The 23,713-nt window shown below is 42.7% G+C and overlaps 1 protein-coding gene across 16 annotated transcripts in view; it reads left to right on the forward strand.

Annotated features, from left to right (window-relative positions):
• The window catches only part of LOC129714874 (microtubule-associated protein 4-like), a 251,694-nt gene that overhangs the window by 189,637 nt on the left and 38,344 nt on the right, over positions 1-23,713 (forward strand). For 15 of the 16 annotated variants that reach the window (XM_055664734.1, XM_055664736.1, XM_055664735.1 and 12 more), the window contains 4 exons: positions 13,828-13,922; positions 15,113-15,313; positions 21,219-21,396; positions 22,394-22,456. In XM_055664734.1, the coding sequence (XP_055520709.1) occupies positions 13,828-13,922; positions 15,113-15,313; positions 21,219-21,396; positions 22,394-22,456 (537 nt within the window). The remainder of the gene's footprint in view (positions 1-13,827; positions 13,923-15,112; positions 15,314-21,218; positions 21,397-22,393; positions 22,457-23,713) is intronic. The other variant, XM_055664733.1, reaches the window with a different exon arrangement.

The raw sequence follows: 23,713 nt of genomic DNA on the forward strand, positions 1-23,713 counted from the left end.
ATCTATCCTACTCATTAGGGACAATTTACAATTTTTACCGCAAACACTCGCGCGGCCAAGATTCAAGATTCAAGAGAGTTTATTGTCTTGTGTCCCTGATAGGACAATGAAATTCTTGCTTTGCTTTCAGCACAACAGAACATAGTAGGCAGTGACTACAGAACAGATCAGTGTGTCCAGTCACAGATCAGATCAGTCACGGTGATAACGTACAAACTCTGTACAGACAGCGCCCATAGTCAGGATCAAACCCGAGTCTCTGGCGCTGTAAGGGAACGACTATCGCTGCACCACTATGCCACCCCAACCTGGTGGAACTGTGTGTTATCTGAGCCTCAATATTCTGGATGTTGATCAAGAACAGGAAGCTGATTCTGGTTCACCTATACTGTCAGTGGATTTGTGCATTGGTGGAATTTCTCCAATGCTTCGAGGTGTCTGTTGCAGGAGGTCCACCAGGATGGCGTAGTTACTGCCTGTTGGTCGACCCTGAGCCTTTGGTTTGCATCCTTGATCTTTGAAAATTATTTTACCGAGGGCTGAGCAGGTACACAGAAGGTTATGGTGAATTTTAGTCATAGTTTTCTCCCTTTATTGAAAGGTGGTCTCCCAGATATAGAATATAGTCCAAGTTTTCCAGTGCCATGTTGTGGCTGTTCAATATCAGGAAGAGTTGGTGGTTGAGAACCTTTGTTTTGTGGATAATAAGGACATTCTATCATATGCCTAGACACAAGGATCTGCAGATGCTATTTTACAAACAAAATTCATTGCTGGGGTAACTCAGTGGGTCAGACAGCATTTCTGGAGGCATGGATAGAAACATAGAAAAATAGGTGCAGGAGTAGGCCAATTTGACTCCACTGCCTTCTGTAGCAGAGAATTCCACAATAGGACAGGTGAGGTTTCTGGTTGTGACTCTTCTTCCGAATGAAGAATGTTAATTTGATGGTGTTAAGCTGGGCTCGTGTGGATGGGGCATGTTGATCGGATGGGCATGTAGGGCCGAAGGGCCTGTTTCCACGCTGTTTGACTATGACTCTAAACTATCCATGAACTCCAGAGAAGCCTGACTCACTGAGCTACTCCAGCCCTTTGTATTTTTCTATATCGTATGCTTCACTGAACAGATCAATGATGACTTGGAGTTTGATCTCTGAATGAGGGCCAACATAAGCATTGTCTATGTACAAACAAGGAACTGCATTTACTAGTTTATCAAGGAAAGACATAAAATGCTGGAGTCGGGCAGCATCACTGGAGACCATGTATAGGTGATGTTTCACGTCGGGACCACTCCTGGTCAGCAGCCACTCCACTCATCTAGCAGAGTTCTGGCTGGAGCTGCCCCTCCACTATTTCCTCCTAATCCTGCAATCGGCCTAAAAATGGGTTCAAACATGAAACGCCACCGATCCATGTTCTTCAGGGATGTTGCCTGACCTGCTGAGTTACTCCAGCATTTTATTGTACCACAGTTTAGCTTAGCTTAGAGATACAGCGCGGGAACAGGCCTTTCGTCCCGCCGGGTACGCGCTGACCAGCGATCCCTGCACACTTACACAAATCCTGCTGCGCCACTGTGCCTTCCCGTGCACCACCAAGCCGTCCCATTTCTGCGACAAAATTTGGAATTACCTTAGTTCTAGAGTAAGAAAACAACATGAGTTGATCAGTAGAAACAAAATGCTGGAGTAACACTGGTCAGGCAGCATCTCTGGAGAAAAGGAATAGGCGCGTTTCAGGTCGGAACCCTACTTCAGACTGAAGTTGGATACTGGCCCAAAACATCACCTATTCCTTTTCTCCAGAGTTGTTGCCAGACCCATTGAGTTACTCCAGCATTTTGTTTCTATCATCAGTATAAACCAGCATATGCAGTTCCATCCTACACATGAGTTGAACAGTTTCTAGTTTAGTCCTGAAAATTGCCTCCATTCCAAGAGGGTGAATTGTTGGGGCGAAGTGGGTCATTACAATGCAAAAGACCAAGAATGTTGTGAAGATGAGGAGGCAGCTTTGCTTATACTAGCCTGCATTGAGATTGTATGGTTTCAGCACAATAACAGAGTAAATCTACATCAAAGAAAAGTGAAAGCTTTTACCAGGCACTTGCTCACTTTTTCCAAGTATAATTCTGTTCATAACAGGCCATGTTTCCAGGTTCTCTACAAAGAAATCCTGACAAAAGCAGGTGGGGGAGGGGATGAATATTCTGTGATGGGGAAAGACTAAATAATGCATAATTTGGGAAAGGCATGTTAAGGAGTGTTCCACTGGGGAATATTACTGTTATTTAATGGGACTCTGCTGAATGATGCCGTGTTAAATTATGTGCATTGGATAAGAAAAGATGGTACATTGAGATTCAGTAGTGAGAGGGTTAAATGGAAGCCAGCTGGCTGTGTCACAATTTGGCCACCTTCTTGAAAATAAATGAGGCTGATGTTGAGATGAAGGGCATGAAATTAGTGAGGGCTCCTCGTACACAATGGCAGCTTAAATATGTAAATCTGTATCTTGCTATCATGCGCTTTTCTGGAACCTTTTAAAATAATCGGGCTCTCAGAGGTTGAGAGCAGGGACACTGATTGGGGGAGGATGCAGAGAATGAACGATACAGTGAAATGCAGCAGCTGGATTTATTTGGCGGAGGGATACACGGCATTCAAGGCAAGAAAAATAGTTTTGTTGTAGGGATACTGGGGGTGCGCTGTGGTGTCGCAGCTTTTCAGACACAACCAGTCAGGCAAACGTACTGACTGCGTTATTTGTGTCGTGGAAGGAGAAAGAAAGGAAGCCTGCTGAGATGTCTGTCAGTAACCAGCCGCCCGCTCCTTGCAACGACTATACTGATCTCTGCAAACCGAAGCCTGCTGATTGTTTCTCTGAGAAGCATCCGTGCACACAGCCTCAAAAGAACTGGAGCCAGTCGGAATGGGAATGGCGTAGAGCAGAGCAGCAGCCAGGCGGCAACCTGAAAGTTGAGTCAAGCCCGGCGGTGGCGTCTCCAGCTAAGGATGGTGTCGTGAAGCATGTGGCTCTCACTGACGAAGATAAATTAGGCTTCTTTGGGACCGCAGGAGGAGGAATGGAACAGAAAAACATGGCTGGTGAGGCTCAGCCCAAGGAATTCTTCGCAAACTGGGCTACTACCCCTGCTAATCTCGGTGCCTCAGACCAAAGCATTGAGAAAATGAATCCGGTCAGAAATGAGTGGAACCAGGCTGAGATAGGCAAGCAGGTGAGTGGCGTGGAGTACGGGACAGGTAAGAAAGAAATGGAAAAGAACCTCCGAGAAATGAGAACTGACAAGAAAGGGGAGCCGACAAGTTACCCCTTGGACGGCAACGTGACACATCAGACCACGGTATTTGGTAATCCTGCCCAGAATGTAAAGAAAGACGAGTTCAGTGTGTGGAACCCAAATTTTATGCCAGACAATATGGACTTAAACTACAAGCAAACAGCAGGCGTTAAATGCGATGAGAAGTCCACTATGAATGAAATGGACCTCAATTCCAAAAACATCCCCCGCGTACACGTTAACAATACAGAAGTCTGAAACCCCAACTATGGTGGATTACGAGCAGGAGCCGTCTGATGTCAACCCTTCGCACGGGTCTCTAGAACACAATGACGATGTGAAGATTGATTTAATAAATGATGGTACAGCTAACAGGGCTTCCCAACAGAGGAAGATGATGCGGCGTGCAATGTCGGAATGCTCACATTTGTCTGTTCCCTCCAGTTTTGGCGTCGCCGAGAAATATCCCGAACCCGTGCTGACCGAATCTCCAGTCAATTCAATGGAGCAGTCGGCAAATTCCCCCAGCACCCAGCTTCCATCCACCACCAGCAGGAAGTGCCCTACATCACAGTTAAAGCGGTCAATGACTGTGGCAGAGGAGCAAATCCCAGCTTACAGCTTTGGCAATGACCAAAATGCAACAGAATTACACTTTGACCAGCTCGCTGATGAAGGACATGGGAAGGAGGGAAATAAGGCGCATGATATCACTCCAGCCACGATTGTTGGTACTAATGCTCCATTTTACCATGGGAAGCTGGAAAAAATCCCCGAGTTCAACAGCAGTAAGATCCCGGAAGAAATGCTTCACAGCAAGCAAGAGCAAGCCAACCTTCAGAAGAACAGCTTCTCAAAGGGTTCAGATGAAGTTCTTTCACTGGGGAGAGGAACAATTGGGGTCAATGATGCAGAGACCTTTCCGTTTTCTCAGCTGCAAGAAAATCCACATGGCCCAATGTTGATCAATTCTGCCTTCAATGCCAGTGAAACGTCTCAGAAAATTGAAATGACACATCACAAGCCTGAACAGGCAGCACTAAAGCCCCAGGAGCTGGCACAGACCAGTATAGAGCAAGAAACCGAGTGTACGAAGCGTGGTGCCAGCGCTTCGATGGAACAGCAGCCCCAGGCACGCAGTCCCCTGCATGGCACTGCTGAAACCTCAAAGAAAGTAAGAGGGAGGTCTGCAGAGCTAAATGAGACCACTGGTCCTAAGGGCAAGGAGCCAAGCCCCAAGTCTATTACAGCCACCAACCACAAGCTGGATTACATTCCAGGTGAGGAGAAATGGGGACATCATTTAAAAAATTTTTTTTTTTATGAAGCAGAATGGAGAGAGTCCAAATTCATAAAAAGATTAAACATAACATGCTGGAGTAACTCATCAAATCAGGCAGCATCTATAGAGGGAATGGATAGGTGCCGTTTTGGATCAGGACCCTATCCATTCCCTCCACAGATGCTGCCTGATCCACTGAGTTACTCCCAACATTGTGTGCTCTGCTCAAATTCAAGCTAATTTAGATATGTTGTATTTGCAGTACATTTTCTCGGCTGAGGTATAATTGTGACAAAGGAAAGAAAGATTAGCCGTGGCTCCTGAAGGAAGCTGCGCCTCTTGAAAAGATACAGCCTCTTCTGAGATATCACGTACATTGCACAGTTTCCTCAAGACTGTGATGTGTTGAAAAATGGAATACCTGGCAATGTCTATAACCAAATACCTAAACTTTAGAGTAGCGAGTCATGGAAATTATATCTGTGTGTTGGTTGCAGAAGATGTGCATTAAATTTTCACTCGTAGCTTTGCACGGTAAATTCCCAGCCTCCCAGTTTCCATTTGCATTGGAAGATGAATGAGCTGTTCCATCATTTGTTTGCGTCGCACTTCCACTCCAATCTGAGTACGTTGGGGGCTGACTGTTGAAGTGTTTTGGCCCCCACTGCGACCCCATAGCTGAGGTGGCACCAGATAGTGTGGATCTGTAATTGCAATGATGTGACACAAACCCCCTCACTGTAATTGGGGCAGCGTGCGGAGTAGAATATTAAAATCATGTAAATTAAAAGCCTCTATTTTGAGCTACCAATATCAGCGATCGTGTGTGCTGGAAATAGCATGACTGGTGAAGAGACCATGTGATGTCTGTCCTTGATCTCAATTCATGCTCTCTGCTTTAGGCAGGCAGGTGTCTAATGAGGATGGTATTGAGCTTCATGTCCTTCCTCACATAATCAAATAATCTGTGTATTGTCTTTTTTTGTCGTCTTGTGTGTGAGGTTTGATGTAACCAACAATGTTCAAAGGGAGAAGAGAAAAACTGGAAAAACAAATTTTCTCAAGATTCTTTTGAGACTTTCTATCAAAGATGAATCACTTTTAGAGAAAATGTTTCCGCAAGGCTTTTCAGAAATGGTTATAGATTGTGCATGTGTTATTTGGTTTTCAATATCTCTCTATGCATTATCAAACCTCATTCCTCATCCACAGAAAGAGCTGGACGACAGAATATACGATAAGCTATTTTTAATCCATATGAATGGGTATTGTTTTACGTTTAGCTCCATTTTGAAGCCAAACTTCCCTGTTAATTTCTGCTGCGGAGCTCATTGGTGTGTGAGGTCTCATTTTTAACCATGTGGAATAATCCGAGTCGATGTAAAGACTCATCAGTCAATTCTGTGTGCTGCTCAAAGTGAACAATGCTGCCGGATAGGCTGCAGTGAAGGATTTAACCATTTAGGGTGGGCTTTTTTGTACTGGTTTGCGAGGGCTTTGTTTCATTTGAGAGTATGCAGCTGTCAAAGAAAAGGCATTGCTGTAGAATAAAATAAGCGTTTCATAGGATTCCAGGGGGGAAATGGTGCCATTTCAAGTGCATTAAACAGTTGAACATACTTGATAATACAATAATTTATCAAGCTTTGTAAAGGACCAAAATAAATACATGTTATTCTCGATGATCCCTCTCCGCAAATATTGGTGCAATCTGATTTCTCGCTCCGCACCCCTTTTTAGAGTTCTCCTCGGCAAATATAGATTTTTGTTCAAGCGACATAGACAATAGACAATAGACAATAGGTGTAGGAGTAGGCCATTCGGCCCATCGAGCCAGCACCGCCATTCAATGTGATCATGGCTGATCATCCCCAATCAGTACCCCGTTCCTGCCTTCTCCCCATATCCCCTGACTCCGCTATTTTTAAGAGCCCTATCTAGCTCTCTCTGGAAAGCATCCAGAGAACCGCCCTCCACCGCCCTCTGAGGCAGAGAATTCCACAGACTCTCTGTGAGAAAAAGTGTTTCCTCGTCTCCGTTCTAAATGGCTTACTCCTTATTCTTAAACTGTGGCCCCTGGTTCTGGACTCCCCCAACATCGGGAACATGTTTCCTGCCTCTAGTATGTCCAAGCCCTTAGCCATCTTAACTCCTTGTGCACAATGATTGATGATCAGCAAGAAATATTCCCTCCTACCCTTGTAAAGATTGAAGCTTTTGATTTTGCATTGATATGGGACCCCCCCCACCCCCGTCGCCTTCCACCATTCCTCTTCTTACACAGTTAGATGTTCACCTAGAGATCTGTACAAGCATTGACCTGTTCCCAGGGAACCCTGCCCTCTTTGGATGTGTTTGTGTGGTCCTGGCTAAAATTTGGCTTCATGTGGAAGACATCAATGGCTACAAAAAGAAATCTGTTCCATTACTACAGAAAATGGTTTATTATGCAAAATAAACCAAAGATTATTTTTGTTTAAAGCAGTATTTGTCTTGCTTGATAAGGTCACTGTCAAATGGACTGCAATCCGATTGTCTAACCTTTCCCAACCCACTTGAATCCCCGGAGCTTTACAAGACATTGTTTGACAATTTTGGATTGAAAGTTGAGCTTTTTTTTAATGCATTGTCAAAGCACATAGGCAACATGGTCACCATAACAAAAGAATCCCAGGAACCTGAAAGATATTGTTTTGGTTCTTCCATTCCGGTTGTGGTAATTCCATTCACCCAATATCATAAAAAATGAGCACAGAGTTATACAACATAGAAGCAGCTGACCAGTGGGCACCTGTTAGTACTAATCCCATTCTCTTGCACTTGACCTGTGGCCTTTTGTGATGAGGGGATTCAAGTCAAGGCACTTCTTAAATACGTTCAACGACTGCTTCCTCCACCTCTAGCAGTGCATTCCAGGCACTTGCCAGTCTCTGGGTCAAAGAGGTCCCCCTCTGATACCTTCTACGTCTCTTACACCTTACCCTAAATCTTTGTCCACCAGTGTTATTCATCTCTAATAAGTAGAAAACGTTGCTATACTATCTACATAATTGTGCTCAGTTTCCTCCCACATCCCAAAGACATGCAGATTAGTTGGTTAATTGGCCTTGGTTTAAAAATCCCGACTAATGAAAATCTGTATCCCATAAACCACCGTAACCACATTATCTACGTGTGTTGCCAGCCTCTGGGATCTTTAAACTTGTATGCCATGATTGCTCTCTCCCTCAGTACTCCCAAGGACCTAAACTGATTGTTTAGATGTAGGATCTACATATAATCTCTCTCTTAGTGGCTTTTTCCTGGTAATTTCGCATAGAAATTGTCATCTGCTTCACTAATTCAGGGAAGAAAATGTTGCCTCTTTATCTATCTTTATGTGACTTCAGTCACATACCAATTTACTTATTTGCTCTGCAGTAAGTTGTTGAGTTTTAATCCGAGACTAAACTTGCCCACACCGGTTGACAATGTCCCAGCTACACTAGTAAAGGGCCTGTCCCACTGTACAAGCTAATTCAAGAGTTCTCCCGAGTTTCCCCTGATTTGAACTCGGAGAATTATGGTAATAGCTGCTCGTAGGTACTCGGGGGCTCTCGTGGACATTTTTGAAAAATTATCACGAGTCTTCACGAGTTTACCGCATTTCCCGAGTACCTGCTGTTAGCGTTACGAGCCGCTAAGAGACGTCCCGAGCTCCGATGTACCCGCTACGTACATTCTACGTGCTTACCACGAGTTTGATTTTTTTTTAAACTCGGGAGAGCTCTTGAATTACCGTGTGCAGTGGGACAGGCCCTTAAGCTGATCTTTTAAATCAAGAGTATTTAATTGTCATATGTACTGGCGACAGAACAGTTCTTACTTGCAGCAGCTTAACAGGTCCATAAATGCAATACACACAGATAATATATAATAATTTTTAAAAATCAATAAATTGATAACCTTAATACTAGTGCAAAAACCAAAGACCTCATGCAACCAAAGAAGGTCACTAGAAGTTGATAATTGCTGAATTAGTGCTATATAATGTTTAAGAGCCTGCTGGTTGTTGTTGCCCAATAAATGCCAGACTTGTCAGTGTGTGCCATCCAAGCATGGGTTATCAAAAAGTTCCAATTTGTCTCGTGGAACTTGAACCCATCACTGTGGATCTACAGCTGAGGAAAAGGCTCATTAAATCACTCCTGGTACTTGCCGTGCCAATAAATCTGCCTATTCTGCCAATAAATCTGCCAATAATCTGCCTATTCTGATCCATTTATTAACCCCATCATCAGATTTCTAATTTTCAAATATATGTATGAGATATGCAAACGTTTTCTGTAAAAATAAAAGTGTGATGAAGGAATATTAGGATTTCCTTGCCAGTCCAACTGATCTGTGTTCTGTGTGACTTGGTTCTAAGCTGCTCAAACTGGTTAGATTTCAGAAGATGAAATGTGTAGGAAGGAACTGCAGATGCTGGTTTAAACCGAAGATTAAAGTTTAAACCGAAACAGTCTGAAGAAGGGTCCCAACCCGAAACGTCACCTATTCCTTTTCTCCAGAGATGCTGTCTGACCCGCTGTGTTTCTCCAGCTTTTTGTGTCTACCTTAGATTTCAGAAGAGATTAATGTTGCCTCGGCTTTTGTAACTAGGGCAAGAGAACCAGAGTCAATTGGTATAGGCTAGAGATGCTTAGATATGGGCTAGATTTACTGGTAATCATCCATTGAATGGACTAAGGCAGTACAATAACTGGGGCATGATTCCTACCATAGAATAATGAGTCAACAGTGATCTACTCAAGTACCTCAAACCTTACTGGCCAATCCAGCTTGGCAACAGTCACGGGTCAAATTATATGAGGCTTGGATAGGATGGATGTGGAGACTAACTGTTCCCCATTTATTAGTAAATCTGCATTTACTCTATCTATTCCTCTCATGATTTTGTACACCTCTATTAGATCACCCCTCATCCTCCTGCACTCGAAGGAATAAAGTCCAGACTGCTCAACATCTCCCCATAGCTCAGTCCCTTGAGTCCTGGCAAATTCCTTGGAAATCTTCTCTGCACCCTTTCCAGCTTGACATCTTTCTTATAGCAAGAAGATAGACACAAAAAGCTGGAGTAATTCAGCGGGTCAGCCAGCATCTCTGGGGAAAATAAATAGGCGATGTTTCGGGTTGAGATCCTTTTTCAGACTGAAGAAGTCTCGACCCGAAACGTCACCTATTCCTTTTCTCCAGAGATGCTGTCTGACTCGCTGAGTTACTCCATCTTTTTGTGTCTTATCTTCGATTTAACCGAGCATCTGCAGTTCCTTCCTACACATCTTTCCTATAATATGTCCACATGTTTATACCCACTTCTAAATAGTACTTCAATGCCGGTCATAAAGTACAGGACTCATCAGGAATCACACAAAATACTTGTGATCTTTGAACCTTCTTCTGAACCTTCTGAATTTGTAGTCGGCAGGGCAGTACTCTGCATATCGCCAACTTGGATGTGTTGTGCATGCTAATGTGCTGTTAGTGCCCCCTTACAACTGTTACAACTGTCTAGGGAAGGTGATTTGACTATATTGTTGTCTAGTTTATTCCATGCTTTAAGTGCTAGTAATAAGCACTTTCTCTTCATGAGGAGGAAAGCTAACATAAATCTTTAGTTCTAATATGCAATTCCATTTTTTGAGATTTTGAAATTTCAGCAGCTTTTGCTAAACATTTTCTGGTAATGTCTGATCAAGGGAAACCTTCAATGATTGACATATATTAAAGTTGAGTTTGGAATTTTTCAGTTAGTCACTTGTATCCTGCTGTTTAGTTTGATATCCAGCAAGACCATCTGACTCCAGTGTCAGATCCTCTCCTTGATCAGAATGTAATAAACACACTTCAAGGACACTGAACGTAAACGCTTTGCTTTATTCGTCCGCCTTCCCTTTACATCCCCGCAACATGTGTTCTCTGACCTTTCCGACTCATATTAACACTTGATACATTTAAACATGACATCAGTTACCATGACATCCCTCCCTTATCCTGCATCACCACACAGTCACTGTATGTCATGTTGTCACTTGTGGGCAGAGCACCAAGGCAAATTCCTTGTATGTGAATACTTGGCCAATAAACGTATTAATTCATTCATTCATTGTAAACTGAACATTCCAACACCATTTAGGATACAGCATTCGTTACATTGATAAAGCATCATTTCCACATGTCAATACGTTTCATAGTCCTCGTATTTCTTGGGTGGTCTTCTCTGATGTTTTGGTGTGACCACTGCTTCTGTCTGTACTGGTACTGATACTGTTCCACCAGTTCATCATCTTGATTCTAGTTTTGCATAGTCTCCTCCTCAGACTCGTGCATTCTTGGCTCCACGATTTGGTCGCCTTGAGTCTGAACGCCCACAGTCTCAACTTCAGTTGGCAGCGTCCCTGTACTATCCCAACAGTGATACATTTTCACATACAATGTGTTTGTATCATATTTGACTCCTGCCGATTCTCACTGGCACCTCATTTCCTGGCATCACATCTGATGGTTTGGCACCTTGTCTCCTGTCGGCATAGAGCTTTGATGCCCCTTTCTTTTCTACATCATGATCTCTCACCTATTGATCATTTACCATGTCACTAACCCATGGTATCAATAGACAATAGACATTAGGTGCAGGAGTAGGCCATGTGGACACCTTTCCACACAGCTATTATGTAATTACTTAGTGTCTTGAATGGTTAAAGACTATTGTTTCTGTGGAAGATTAAGATAGTACAGGAATGTTAGACTGTTTCTGTGTTATGCTTACAGGAAAGAAATGGAAATCATATTGACTCTTTCATACTATACGGAGCCATTGAGACTAACTGTTCACCAGTTATTAGTTAACTGGTGTCAAACAGACTGTGGATTAACCCAAGAACTTGCATATTGACTTCACCATATGAGCCGGTGTACATATATGAAGCAAACCACTTTTAATAGCAGTCATATCCCACACACCCAATAGACAGCCAGTTGGAAGCAGCTCCGTAGCTCGGCATTATGTCATTTCTATAACATCTCTGGATATGGACATGGTTATGAAGCACTGTGTGTGTTGTCCAACCCCATATGCCCTTGAGAAGATAGCATTGAGTCTATAGACTTTAGTTTAGAGATCCAATGTAAAAGTAGGCCCTTCGGCCCACTGAGTCTGTGCCGACCAGCAAACACTCCCACCCACAAGCACTATCCTAAACACTACGGGCAATTTACAGCTTGTACCAAAGCCAATTTACCTCTAAAACTTGTACGTCTTTGTAGTGTGGGAGGAAACCGGAGCACCTGGGGGAAACCCACGCAGTCATAGGGAGAACATACAAACTCCATACAGACAGCACCCCTAATCAGGATTGAACCCAGTCTCTGGCTCTGTGAGGCAGCAACTCTACTGCTGCACCACCGTGCCGCTCATAAAGTCATCATCACGAATGGCAACATTCCATGTGGAGGCACAGACCTGTTAACCAGGGAATTCTAGGAATCTGAGCTGGCAGCTACAAAGCAAAAGCAACATATGTCTAAGTCAGGAGGGAGCGATGAAAAAAAAAAGATTCGCAGAGCCAGCATGATTTTTATCAAAGGGCAATAATGTAATGAGATTTTTGAAGATATAACTAACATGGTAAAAACTGAGCATTTTGTGAATGGACGGTATAATTTACTTTTTAAAAGCATTTCACATGTGACACATGTGTCCAAAACATTTGACACATTTTGTCATGTTGTCACTTGCGGGCGGAGCACCAAGACAAATTCCTTGTATTCTTGGCCAATAAACTCATTCATTCATTCATGGTTGTCTTACAAAAGATTGTTGCTTAAATAAGCATAATAAATTTGGGGTCATATATTTGCATGGATAGAGGATTGGTTGAAGGGAAGCGAGCGGTTGGGCCATTTGCAGATTGTGGCACTCTACCAGTTTTCTTTGTGAATTGGTAGAAAACTCGGAAGGTTAAAAACAGTAAAGTTGTGCGCTGCATCCTCCGCTTATAGTAATATCATATATGAAAGGCCAGGGAAGGTGAAATGTGAAGACGCACCAGGCCTGGACTGGTTCCGTGTCCAAAGTGGCAGAATGTCCTATTAATACAAAAATAGATGATAGATTTTTTATCCTGGAGAAGAACAGTAAAGCTGATGTATTTCAACGGTGCGAAAATGTAAATGTTGGTGTCGCAGAACCTAAGAGCGTCAAAGTCAAAATGCAGTTACAAACGAACCATTAGGAAAACCATTGATTTAAATGGATAGCAGTACATTAATAGGGGCTTCTTGCTGAAACTGTGCAGAGTTTTTGAAGGACCTCAGCTCAAAATCCAGAAACTATCATTTTAGCGTACCGATTGAGATATGTAGTTATAATATCAATATGACACAGAAGAGGCTATTTCTGGAACGTTGTGCAATATGGACTTGATTTCAAGGATGAGGGGGCTGTGGGGGTGGGGGGGGGGGGTGTTCCTTGTGGCTGAGCTGTCTAGAACTGGAGGCAGAGTTTCAAGAGAGGGGATAATTGTTATATGTACCAACAACGGAACCTGACATTTTTATTTGCAGCAGCTCAACTGGCTCATAAATGCAATACGCTTGGATAAAACATAATGATTAAAAATAAATTAATGAAATAATAACCTTAATATGTGGTGACCCTAATAGTGAAACACCAGGAGTCGACAAAGACACACATTGGTCTCTTTGGCTGTAAATGAAATTTTCTTTATGTAAGCCTTTATTAATACTAATTTTCTATTTGGAGGGTATGGATGTTCAGCCATTGAATTAATTTAAAGCTGGGATCAATAGATTCTTGGTTGGAAGAAAAATCAGGAGGTTAAAAACATGGACTGGAGTAAATAATTTCATTGAATGGCAGAGCAGTTTGGAGGAGCTGTATGAACCTCTGCTGCTTCTGTTTCAAATCGCATCTACAGCTAAAAAGCGAGCAACATGTGCAGTCGATGCTTCCATTCATCTTCTCTTTGTCCTAAACCATGCAGGTAAATGTGTTTCAGGGGTAATACCAAAGAAGACCACACCTTCTTTGTCACTGAAATGCATCTTGTGGACGAGACTAGCTTTGTTTAAGCCAGTCTAAAAAATCTTCGCACCTGAAGCTGTAAGAATTTGCAGCACGAGGTGAACCATTTGTCCTTGTGATTTCGCTAATTGTGCATTTTTTAAATCACTGCAGCTAAACCCAAGGAAGCAGTGACAGGGGTCCTGACCAAAACAGAGACTGCTGCAGTCTCCAAAGAACACCCAGCAACCCCTGATACAAAAGGAAAGGTAGGTACACATTCCAATTGCAAAACAATCTTCCTTTGCTTTGTATATTTATTTGTTTCAGCCATATTTATGTTAAATCTTTTCAGTTATTATTGCAACCTAAAGTCTGTGTATTTGAGGCAAATGGGGTTTGTTCTGTGAATTTTAACATTGTCAGACAAATGGTAAAATGCACCATCAGGGCTTTTTATAAACTGGCTCCTTGCTGTCTACTGCTATCTTGTATATATTTTGAATGTCAGAGCCCCACAGAATCTGTCCAAACGTATGTGCCTGGGCATTGTCACTTTAACTACTGGAAGAATGCAGTATAATTAAACTGGTGTGAAAAATCCCATGCTTCAATTGTGCCTTCCCCGACTTAGTGATTTCTCCCTCCTCTCTACTCTCCGTCATGGGTGCATCCCTTTGTGTCCCTCCTCCCCTTTTACTCAACTCACTCGCCTCCCTCCTCTCTTTCTCTCTCTTCCATCTTCCTCAATACCTTCCACCCCCTTTACCCCGCCTCGCCTCCCTCCTCCACTTGCCTCCTTGCCTCACTCCTCGCCACCTTGCACCCCCCCCCCTCTCTCTCTCCCTCAACCATCCCTCAACTTTCTTCCCACAAGCTCCCATCTTTAATTTGGTAAAATGCTATTTGTGCTATCTTTAAAATTGTCTGCTAATTTTCTTGAAGTTTGATATCCATGGCTCTGGATCAAATCTAACCCTGTTTATGGCACAAGTGTCCCATTTAATTTTGGAACAATGCAATATGTTTAATCTGAACTGAAACAATGTGCTTGATTTGTGCCCCCTCCTGGATCTTCCAAGCATTAGAAGCATTGTAAATGCCCTTCCTTGCTCTTTACTTTCTCCTGAACCATTTTCTTCTCTTTCCCCCTTACATTCCTTCCCTTCTTCCCTTCTTCCCTTCGCTTGGTTCCTTTGTCTCCAGCCCTCTCATCCAACTTTAACCCCTCCTGAAACTGGGGCAAAAATGTATTTAGAGAACCTGCAACATTATAATATGTAGACTATTCTTTAACTTTATACAATTTAAAATTTGTCTCAGATCCACAGAGTTTATTTACTCAGCATAATATTTTCATTGGCCATTTTTACTTTGTCTTTTGTTTGCTTCCTTTTGTTTCTATGTTTCATTTGGCATCGTCGACTTTTGTGTTATTCCCTATCGCTGTATGTAAAAGGTGGGCACACTGACTACAAAGACCTTAACAGCCAAAACTAAACCACAGCCTTCAGCTTCCCTTAAGCGACCTGCTGCAGCTGCTCCAAGCCCCAATAAAAAACCCAGTACAACCACTCTGACGGCAGCTACCACTTCCAAACGACTTCCTCCTAGTCTGGCGCGGTCTTCTTCTGCGAACACCAAAGATGTGAAACCAAAGGTAAGGGTGGGGAGGTGGGTGTCATATACTGTTTATGTTATTTTTCCTTCAATTAATTATTCCCCTTGCCTTCATAGCTGGCTTTCATAGGTTGAATCAAACTTTCACTGGCTTTCATAGGTTGAATCAAACTGATGTTGAATCAAACTGATGTCAATAGCGGCAGTGATTAATTGGGCTACAATTCACTTATTTGCTTCTGTGATTGAAATTGAGGGGGGGGGGACGCTCCCTGATTCATTGTACTTTAATTAGGCTTATTGGTCATGTTCACCAGTAGTGGAGTTTCCAGAGTTTCAACATGAATCATTATTGTCAGAGAACAGCATCATAAAATAACTGCAGATTGATAGCAGACTTTTACAGATGTTCAGTATAAGTCCCATCCGCTGTATCAGTAAATTAATTTAAGATTATTCGGACCGTGATATGCTTGCCAGGCTTTGTCCTGCCCTTCGACCTCTCTTTTACAGCTCACTACCCCCTCCCCCTCCATTTCATGCAGTCTCAAGAAGGGTTCTGACACAAAACGTGTCTGTCCAATCCCTCCACAAATGCTTAAGAGGGAACTGCAGATGCAGGAGATCGAAGGTTACACAAAAAAGCTGGAGAAACTCAGCGGGTGCAGCAGCATCTATGGAGCAAAGGAGATAGGCAACGTTGCGGCCCGAAACGTTGCCTATTTCCTTCGCTCCATAGATGCTGCTGCACCCGCTGAGTTTCTCCAGCTTTTTTGTGTAACCTCCACAAATGCTGCCTGACTCGCTGACTTCCTCCAGAACTTTGTAGAATGTAGTGTTACAGTTACAAAGACAGTGCAGATTTTAAATAGTGCATGGTCCACATGAGGTAGACTGTGAATTTGGGAATACATCCTGATCTAGAGATGCTGAACAACTATCTACCTCTTTGGTGAACATCGGACTAACCTTGATCCAGACTTTTGCTAGCTCGACCTTGGTCTAAACGTTATTCCCTTACCATGTATCTATACACTGCAAATGGCTCGATTGTAATCACATATTGTGCTTCTGCTGACTGGATAGCACGCAACAAAAGCTTTCCACTGTACCTCAGTACACCTGACAATAAACAAAACTATAACTGTAAGGAGTCTACCAGAGAGGGGGCAATACTTGATCTTAGAAATCTTAAAAAAATCAAAATGATCAGGTTGAAGTGTTGGTGGGGAAATACTTTGGGAACAGTGACCATAATTCCATAAGTTTCAAGGTCATAATGGCAAGGGATAAAATTGGTCCATAAGACAAAGTCTTCAGTTGGGGGAAGACTGATTTCAGTCGCAGAAGCGAGGACCTGGCAAAACTATATTGGAAGCAAATGCTTGTGTGCAAAAGGACAAAGACAAGTGGAATTTCTTAAAAGAGAGCATTTTGGTTTGGCCAAAAGCTCATGAAACCTGTTATCCCAGGTGAGCTGGCCATTGCAGAGACCCTGTGTGGACGGTACGGCTTCCTACCATGCTGAACTTTTCTGTGATCTTAAATGGCCCATGACAAAAAGGCTATGAATGTCATTTAGCTCTTTAGCTTATTGTACATGATCAAGTGTTTAGATGGGCATTGGGGCAGATTGAGGAAAATAGATCAAACATTAACTAATATATATAAAACATAGAAACATAAAACATGCATCAAATAATTAGAAAGAGGAAGATAGAATAAAATGGTTTGAAGAGAAATTCGGAGGGGAATACATTGGCAAATTTTCGGAAATCATACCAGAAGCAGCCATTTATGACTAATGACTTTCTCATGGTGGAAAGCAGGACTTTGATTGAGGATGTATGCTGAGACCCGAGTTTGAAGTCAGGGAAGGATGAACCAGGGGAGATGTTATAAAAACCAAGGTTAAAGACTTAACACTTTAGGATGATGAGAGTTGAAGGAATAGTGAGGATTAGAATGACCATGAGTGTAGGAAGGGACTGCAGATGCTGGTTTAAACCCAAGATAAACACAAAAAGCTGGGGTAACTCAGCGGATCAGACAACATCCCTGGATAAAAGGAATAGGTTTGGTGAAGACCAGGTCTTGATGAGACCAGTATAAATAGAAAGCCTCTTGTCCATAGGGAATTTGTGCTTTTGATGAGTTGATACGCTCGATTGAATTGTGTTTTTGAGCACAGCTAGAATACTTCTGTTTGCAGCAGAATAACTAGCTTATTTGTCCATAATATTAACATCATTGTCCATGAAATTGGACAATAATTTGTCAGTCTTGTACATGCATCATCTTCTGGAAGAAGTGGATCTGCTGGACACGGTGATCCTACTCATCTAGAGTAGAAGGTAATAATGCAGATAATGCCAGTCAATTTTATCACTATTTCATCGTTTCAGTCATTTTAGGAAAGGATATAGATTGGCAAATTTTGAGTAGACGTCTGAGAAGTCAATTCACCGATTTTCAGTGGTTCAAATCCTTAGAGCCAGTTCACAAGTCCAGTGTAATGTCTAAGCTTGCAGAGCATTCAGTGCAAGAATTTGAAACAACTAATTTTCCATAATCATTTGCTTATGGGCAAGGCAACATGTTCTTAAAGGACAAGCCTGATTGGATTAGTGAACCTGGTTGATGAAGGATATTGAGGCATATGTTGGAGGAATAGGCAGCTGGGATCAACCAAATCTCTTACGGAGTATAGAGTGGAATATCAAAGACTATTTGATATTCCACCACATTTAGACACCGTATTTAGAATATTGTGTTCAGTTCTGGGCACCATGTTATAGGAAAGATAATGTCAAGCTTGAAAGGGTTCAGATGTTGCCAGGACTAGAGGGTGTGAGCTATGGGGGAGGTTGATTAAGCTGGGTCTCTATTCCATGGAGCACAGGAGGATGAGGGGTGATCTTACAAAGGTATACAACATCATGAGAGGAATAGATCGGGTAGATGCATAGAGTAGGGGAATCGAGGACCAGAAGACATAGGTTCAAGGTGAAGGGGAAAAGATTTAATAGGAATCCTAGGGGTACCTTTTTCACACAAAGTCTGGTGGGTGTATGGAATAAGCTGCCAGAGGAGGTAGTTGAGGCTGGGACTATCCCATCTTTTAAGAAACAGTTGGACATGTACATGGATAGGACAGGTTTGGAGGGTTATGGACCAAGCGCAGGCAAGTTGGGACTAGGGTAGCTGGGACATTGTTGGTCGGTGTGGGCAAGTTGGGCCGAAGGGCCTGTTTCCATACTGTATCACTCTATGACTCCATGACTAGAGGGGTTTAAGGTAAGAAAGGTAAACTTTAAAGGAAATGTGAGAGCACGTATTTTTACACAGAGAGTGGTGGGTCCCAGGGGTGGTGGTGGAGGCAGATATGTTAGTGCCATTTAAGAGGCTTTTAGATGGGCACATGGATATGGAGGGATATGGATCATTTACTGACAGACGAGATTAGTTTATCTCGGCATCATGTTTGGCACAAACATTGTGGGCCAAAATGACTTTCCTGTCCTGCACTGTTCTATGTTCAAAGGATTGGCAGCTGAACATTTTAGGTACAGTGCTTTTAGATCAGAGAAAGATTTGAGAACGTTGAGATAATATAGGTTTACTACAGCTTTGAGGAGGTATGTTAGTTCAACAAATGAAGTATATATGTTCAATTAGAAAAATAGGTGCTGGAGTAGGCCATTCGGCCCCTTGAGCCAGTACTGCCATTCAATATGATCACGGCTGATCAGCTAAAATCAGTACTCCGTTCCTGCTTTTTCCCCATATCCCTTGATTCCTTTAGCCCTAAGAGCTAAATCTAACTCTCAATTGAACAACATATTGTTGGGCAAGTACAGGAAGAAGGTAGAAAGGCAAATTTGTTTACACATTTGAGTACAGAATTTAATAGATAGTAATAAAAATGTAGCCATTTTAAAATATTTTAAATCTGTAAGCAGCAAGATCAAGGGCATGCAGTTCTGTGTTTGGTTTAAGGCAAGGGAACACAGTAAGTGGAAGAGGTTACCAGGGGGTGTGCATGCAGGTTACTGTGTTGTAGCCATTTTAAAATATTTTAAATCTGTAAGCACAGGCAAGTACAGAAAGTACTGCCCTGTCGAAGATGGGAGATATACAGTAGAAAGGCAAATGTGTTTACCCAAGGGAGGGAATTTATAAAATGGCCACGAGATGGCTTCTTCTTAGAGCAGCCTATGGACGAGCCCACTAGAGAAAAGACAATTTTGGATTTGCTGTTGTGAAATGAACCAGACTTGATAAGGGAGCCCCTAGGAGGCAGTGATCATAATATGATAGATTCAACCCACCGTGGATCTGTTGTGATGGCAGGCGAATTCCAGCTGGCTGGGAGCTGGAGGCTGGAGTTGATGTGTAGCACGACTAGCCTCCTGCAGAACTTAATGACGGTGGATGTCACACCCTCTGAGCGGCAGATATTCAGGCATGCTACCTTGTTTTTCTTTGCCACTAGGATGATAGTTGTCCTCTTAAAGTAGGTGAAAACCCCGATTTGGAGTAGTGAGAGGTTAAAGATGTCTGAGAAATAATTCTGCCACCGGCTCCGTGCAGATTCTGAGAACATAGCCGGGCTCTCCACCTGGGCTGTGTAGGAATGAACTGCAGATGCAAGTTTACACCAGAGATAGACACTGAATACTGGAGTATCTCAGCGGGACAGGCAGCATCTCTGGATAGAAGGAATGGGTCTCGACCCAAAACATCACCCATTCCTTCCATGCAGAAATACTGCCTGTCCCGCGGAGTCATCCAGCATTTTGTGTCTATCACTAATTGCTTTCCGCTGGCTCAGTCTCAAGAAGGCCAATCCAACATCTCCAACAGTGATCGTGGGATTCTGAAAATCTTCAACATCTTAACATCCATGTGAATCCTGACCTAGAATTCACATGAAGGTGAAGATTTATCTGCAATATCTGAAGTAGAGCAACGGGGTTGTCAATATTCAAGGCAACATTCATCCTTCATCCATCACCACCAGCGATGCATTTAGTGCCCCTTATCTTTCTTCACGTTTAACTAGAGCAATGTTGCCGGTCTCATTTCCTCAGTAGAATCTTCGGAACAAAAAATATTGTTCCTTACCATTTATCTAATTAGTGTTTTTCTCGGCTAATGCCTGCAAATTGGCTGCTTCAATTATTTTCAAAATTCATTGTACTTAAGTGTTTAGTAGTCTATGAACCACTTTGATTTGCTTGAGAAATGTAATAGATTTCTGTACAATTAAATTTCCGGCACGGTGGCGCAGCGGTAGAGTTACCGCGCCAGGGACCCGGGCTGGATCCACACTATGGTTACTTTGTACGAGTTTGTACATTCTACCTGTGACCTGAGGTACAGCAGGTACATGAGGTACCTGTAGTACAGCAGGCAGTGAGCAGGTACAGCAGGCAATGAAGAAAGGCAGGTACAGCAAGCAGTGAAGAAAGTGAATGGCATGTTGGCCTTTATAACAAGTGGAATCGAATATAGGATCAAAGAGGTCCTTCTGCAGTTGTTCAGAGCCCTAGTGAGACCACACCTGGAGTATTGTGTGCAGTTTTGGTCCCCTAATTTGAGGGAGGAAAGTCTGTGGAATTCTCTGCCTCAGGTGTAAGGCCGGTTGGATGCCTGGATGCTTTCAAGAGAGAGCTAGATAGGGCTCTTAAAAATAGCGAAGTCAGGGGATATGGGGAGAAGGCAGGAACGGGGCACTGATTGGGGATGATCAGCCATGATCACATTGAATGGCGGTGCTGGCTCAAAGGGCCAAAGGGCCTGTGCCCAAGCTATATCTCTAAACTAAACTAAATTAAATGTATCTATTTCAAAATCCATCTTACCACTGGAGTTGGCTGCATTTTTCTTTATTTTGTTGCTGTCTAACTGATGCCATAAACCATGTTGTTGTATTTATACAGGCAACTGATGCCAAGGGTACAATGAAGCCCTCTTCATCGAGGCCACAATCGGCAGCTGTCACTAAAACAGCCAGTAACACATCTGTTAAGAGCAGTACAACATCCCTGCAGAAAGCGGCAACCACCACTGGGTCAACTCCGAAAAGTACCACACTTTCTACCCCAAGAAGACCAACATGTACGTTAACTATGTTTTTATATAATTGGAGGTGATCTTATAGAGGTGTATAAACATGGTATATGCACAGAGTCATTTACTCAAAGCAGGGGAATCAAGAACCAGTGAACACAGGTATAAGGTGAGAGGAGAAATCGTGCGACTCATCCTTAGAAGCAATGCAGTGTGTTAACTAGCACACATTTTAGTCCTATGGGTAGTAGGTTCTAATTGTTCATGTAAGATGCATGTAAGATTCCTCTTCCTGGAACCTGGAAAGGTTGTATGCAAGATGAGTTTCAGCAAACGGAAACTAGTTTTCTGTTGCTAATTGGTTGTTCCAACCAGTCATCTGACAAAATTAATTTTTTCATAATGGTGTTAGAGTGAACTTGTATGAAGATTTAATGAAGATATTTTTAAGGCATAGATAGATTCTTGATTAGTACGGGTGTCAGCGGTTACGGGGAGAAGGCAGGAGAATGGGGTTAGGAGGGAGAGATGGATCAGCCATGATTGAATGGCGGAGTAAACTTGATGGGCAGAATGGCCTAATTCTGCTCCTATCACTTACGAACATGTATTTGAACGACAGCTTCCTGCCGTCTAGGCTCTGCTGTACCTTGACCTCTGATATATTTACTGGCTGCCTCAGTTGAGAAAAGTTCCTCACCTAATATTAATAGCCCTCACCTGAGGAGTCCAAAACAAATTTTCTTCCAGTTTCATTGAGGAAGAATAACCTATTATAATAATAATCTAAGTCTGAAGATGGGTCTCGACCCGAAACGTCACCCATTCCTTCTCCCCAGAGATGCTGCCTGTCCCTCTGAGTTACTCCAGCTTTTTGTGTCTACCTAATATTCCAAGCTGTTTCTAACACAGTGTCTCTCCCAAACTGATGATCAGTACGGGAATGTCTCGTAGAAAAATCCAAATTAGAGCTAGATTAGGGGTAGTTTAGAGCTAGCATCCCACTTTCACAATTATTATAACTTTTTAAACATTTTATTTTCAGCTATCAAAACTGAACCAAAATCTGGAGAAATGAGGAAGTCTTTGTCGGCAAAGTCTCCCCTGGGTAAACGTAAATTCATTTATTACTGTTTCTTTCGTTAAAGTGTGTTTCACATTCCTCACATTACTCCTCCCCTCTTCTTCCCCAACATCACATGTTCACACTCATGATCATCCCTCTTTTAATATTCATGAATGTTTTTCTGATTTTGGATGATCAGCCATGATCGTATTGAATGGTTCGAATGGACGAATGGCCTATCCCTGCACCTATTGTCTATGTTTCTATGTTTACCTTCTTGCTTGGATGTAGCTACATATGTACCAACTGCCCTCTGTAGTACCTCATCTAAACCGGCAATCTCCTTGTATGTGGTTGGAGAATACATTTTGGCAGATAATGCATTTCACATGTGCTGTTTCTGTGGCCTCGATCTAAATCTGCTACAATTTTCCATCATGATTCCTATGTAGTGATCCATTCTATCACACTCGTTAGCAATGCTAAAGCCAATACATTTCCTCCCATCTTTTGCACCAACCTGGTCTAAAGAAGGGTCTCGACCCGAAACGTCACCCATTCCTTCTCTCCACAGATGCTGCCTGTCCCGTTGAATTACTCCAGCTTTTTGTGTCTAACTTCCATCTACTACATCCAGCAAATGGTAAAGACCAGGGATAGTGCTGGAGATCTGATCTAATTGTTCAGCTTGGTTTAGTGATAAAGCACGGAAATGGACCCTTTGGCCCATCGAGTCCACGTTGGCCATCGATCGCCCATTCATACTTGTTTCTTGTAAACCCTCTACAAACTAGGGGGAATAATTTATTTTAAATAAGGGTCAATTAACTTACAAATCTGCACACCCAGGGGGTGTGGGAGGGAACTGGAGCACCCAGAGGAAACGCATGCAGTCACGGAGAACATGGAAACTCCCCACAGACAGCACCCGAGGTCAGGATCAAACCCAGGTCTCTGGTGCTGTGAGACTGCAGCTCTACCAGCTGTGCCACTCACACAGTGAAGCATTAAAATGAATGTGGATAAAGGCAATGCCTTTCAGATCACTTCACTGTCCAGAGGTGGGTTGAAGCGTTGACCACAAATCTGCTCCTTTATTTTTGGACATTCTTCAGTTTATAATAAATGTTCTTCCATGTAAGTGATCATCTGTGCCAGGTGAAAACCCTGTTTCAAAACTTGTGGAGGGATTCTAAATGTGAGAAGTGTATAACATGGCCAAGGAATCAATTCAAGGAACAGATGGATACTTATTGGTGAAAGGCTGTTTGAGGGTCAGGAGAAAGCAGGGTGTTTTAT

This window comes from Leucoraja erinacea, chromosome 43 (genome assembly GCF_028641065.1).
Source record: "Leucoraja erinacea ecotype New England chromosome 43, Leri_hhj_1, whole genome shotgun sequence".
NCBI classification, from domain to species: Eukaryota; Metazoa; Chordata; class Chondrichthyes; order Rajiformes; family Rajidae; genus Leucoraja; species Leucoraja erinaceus.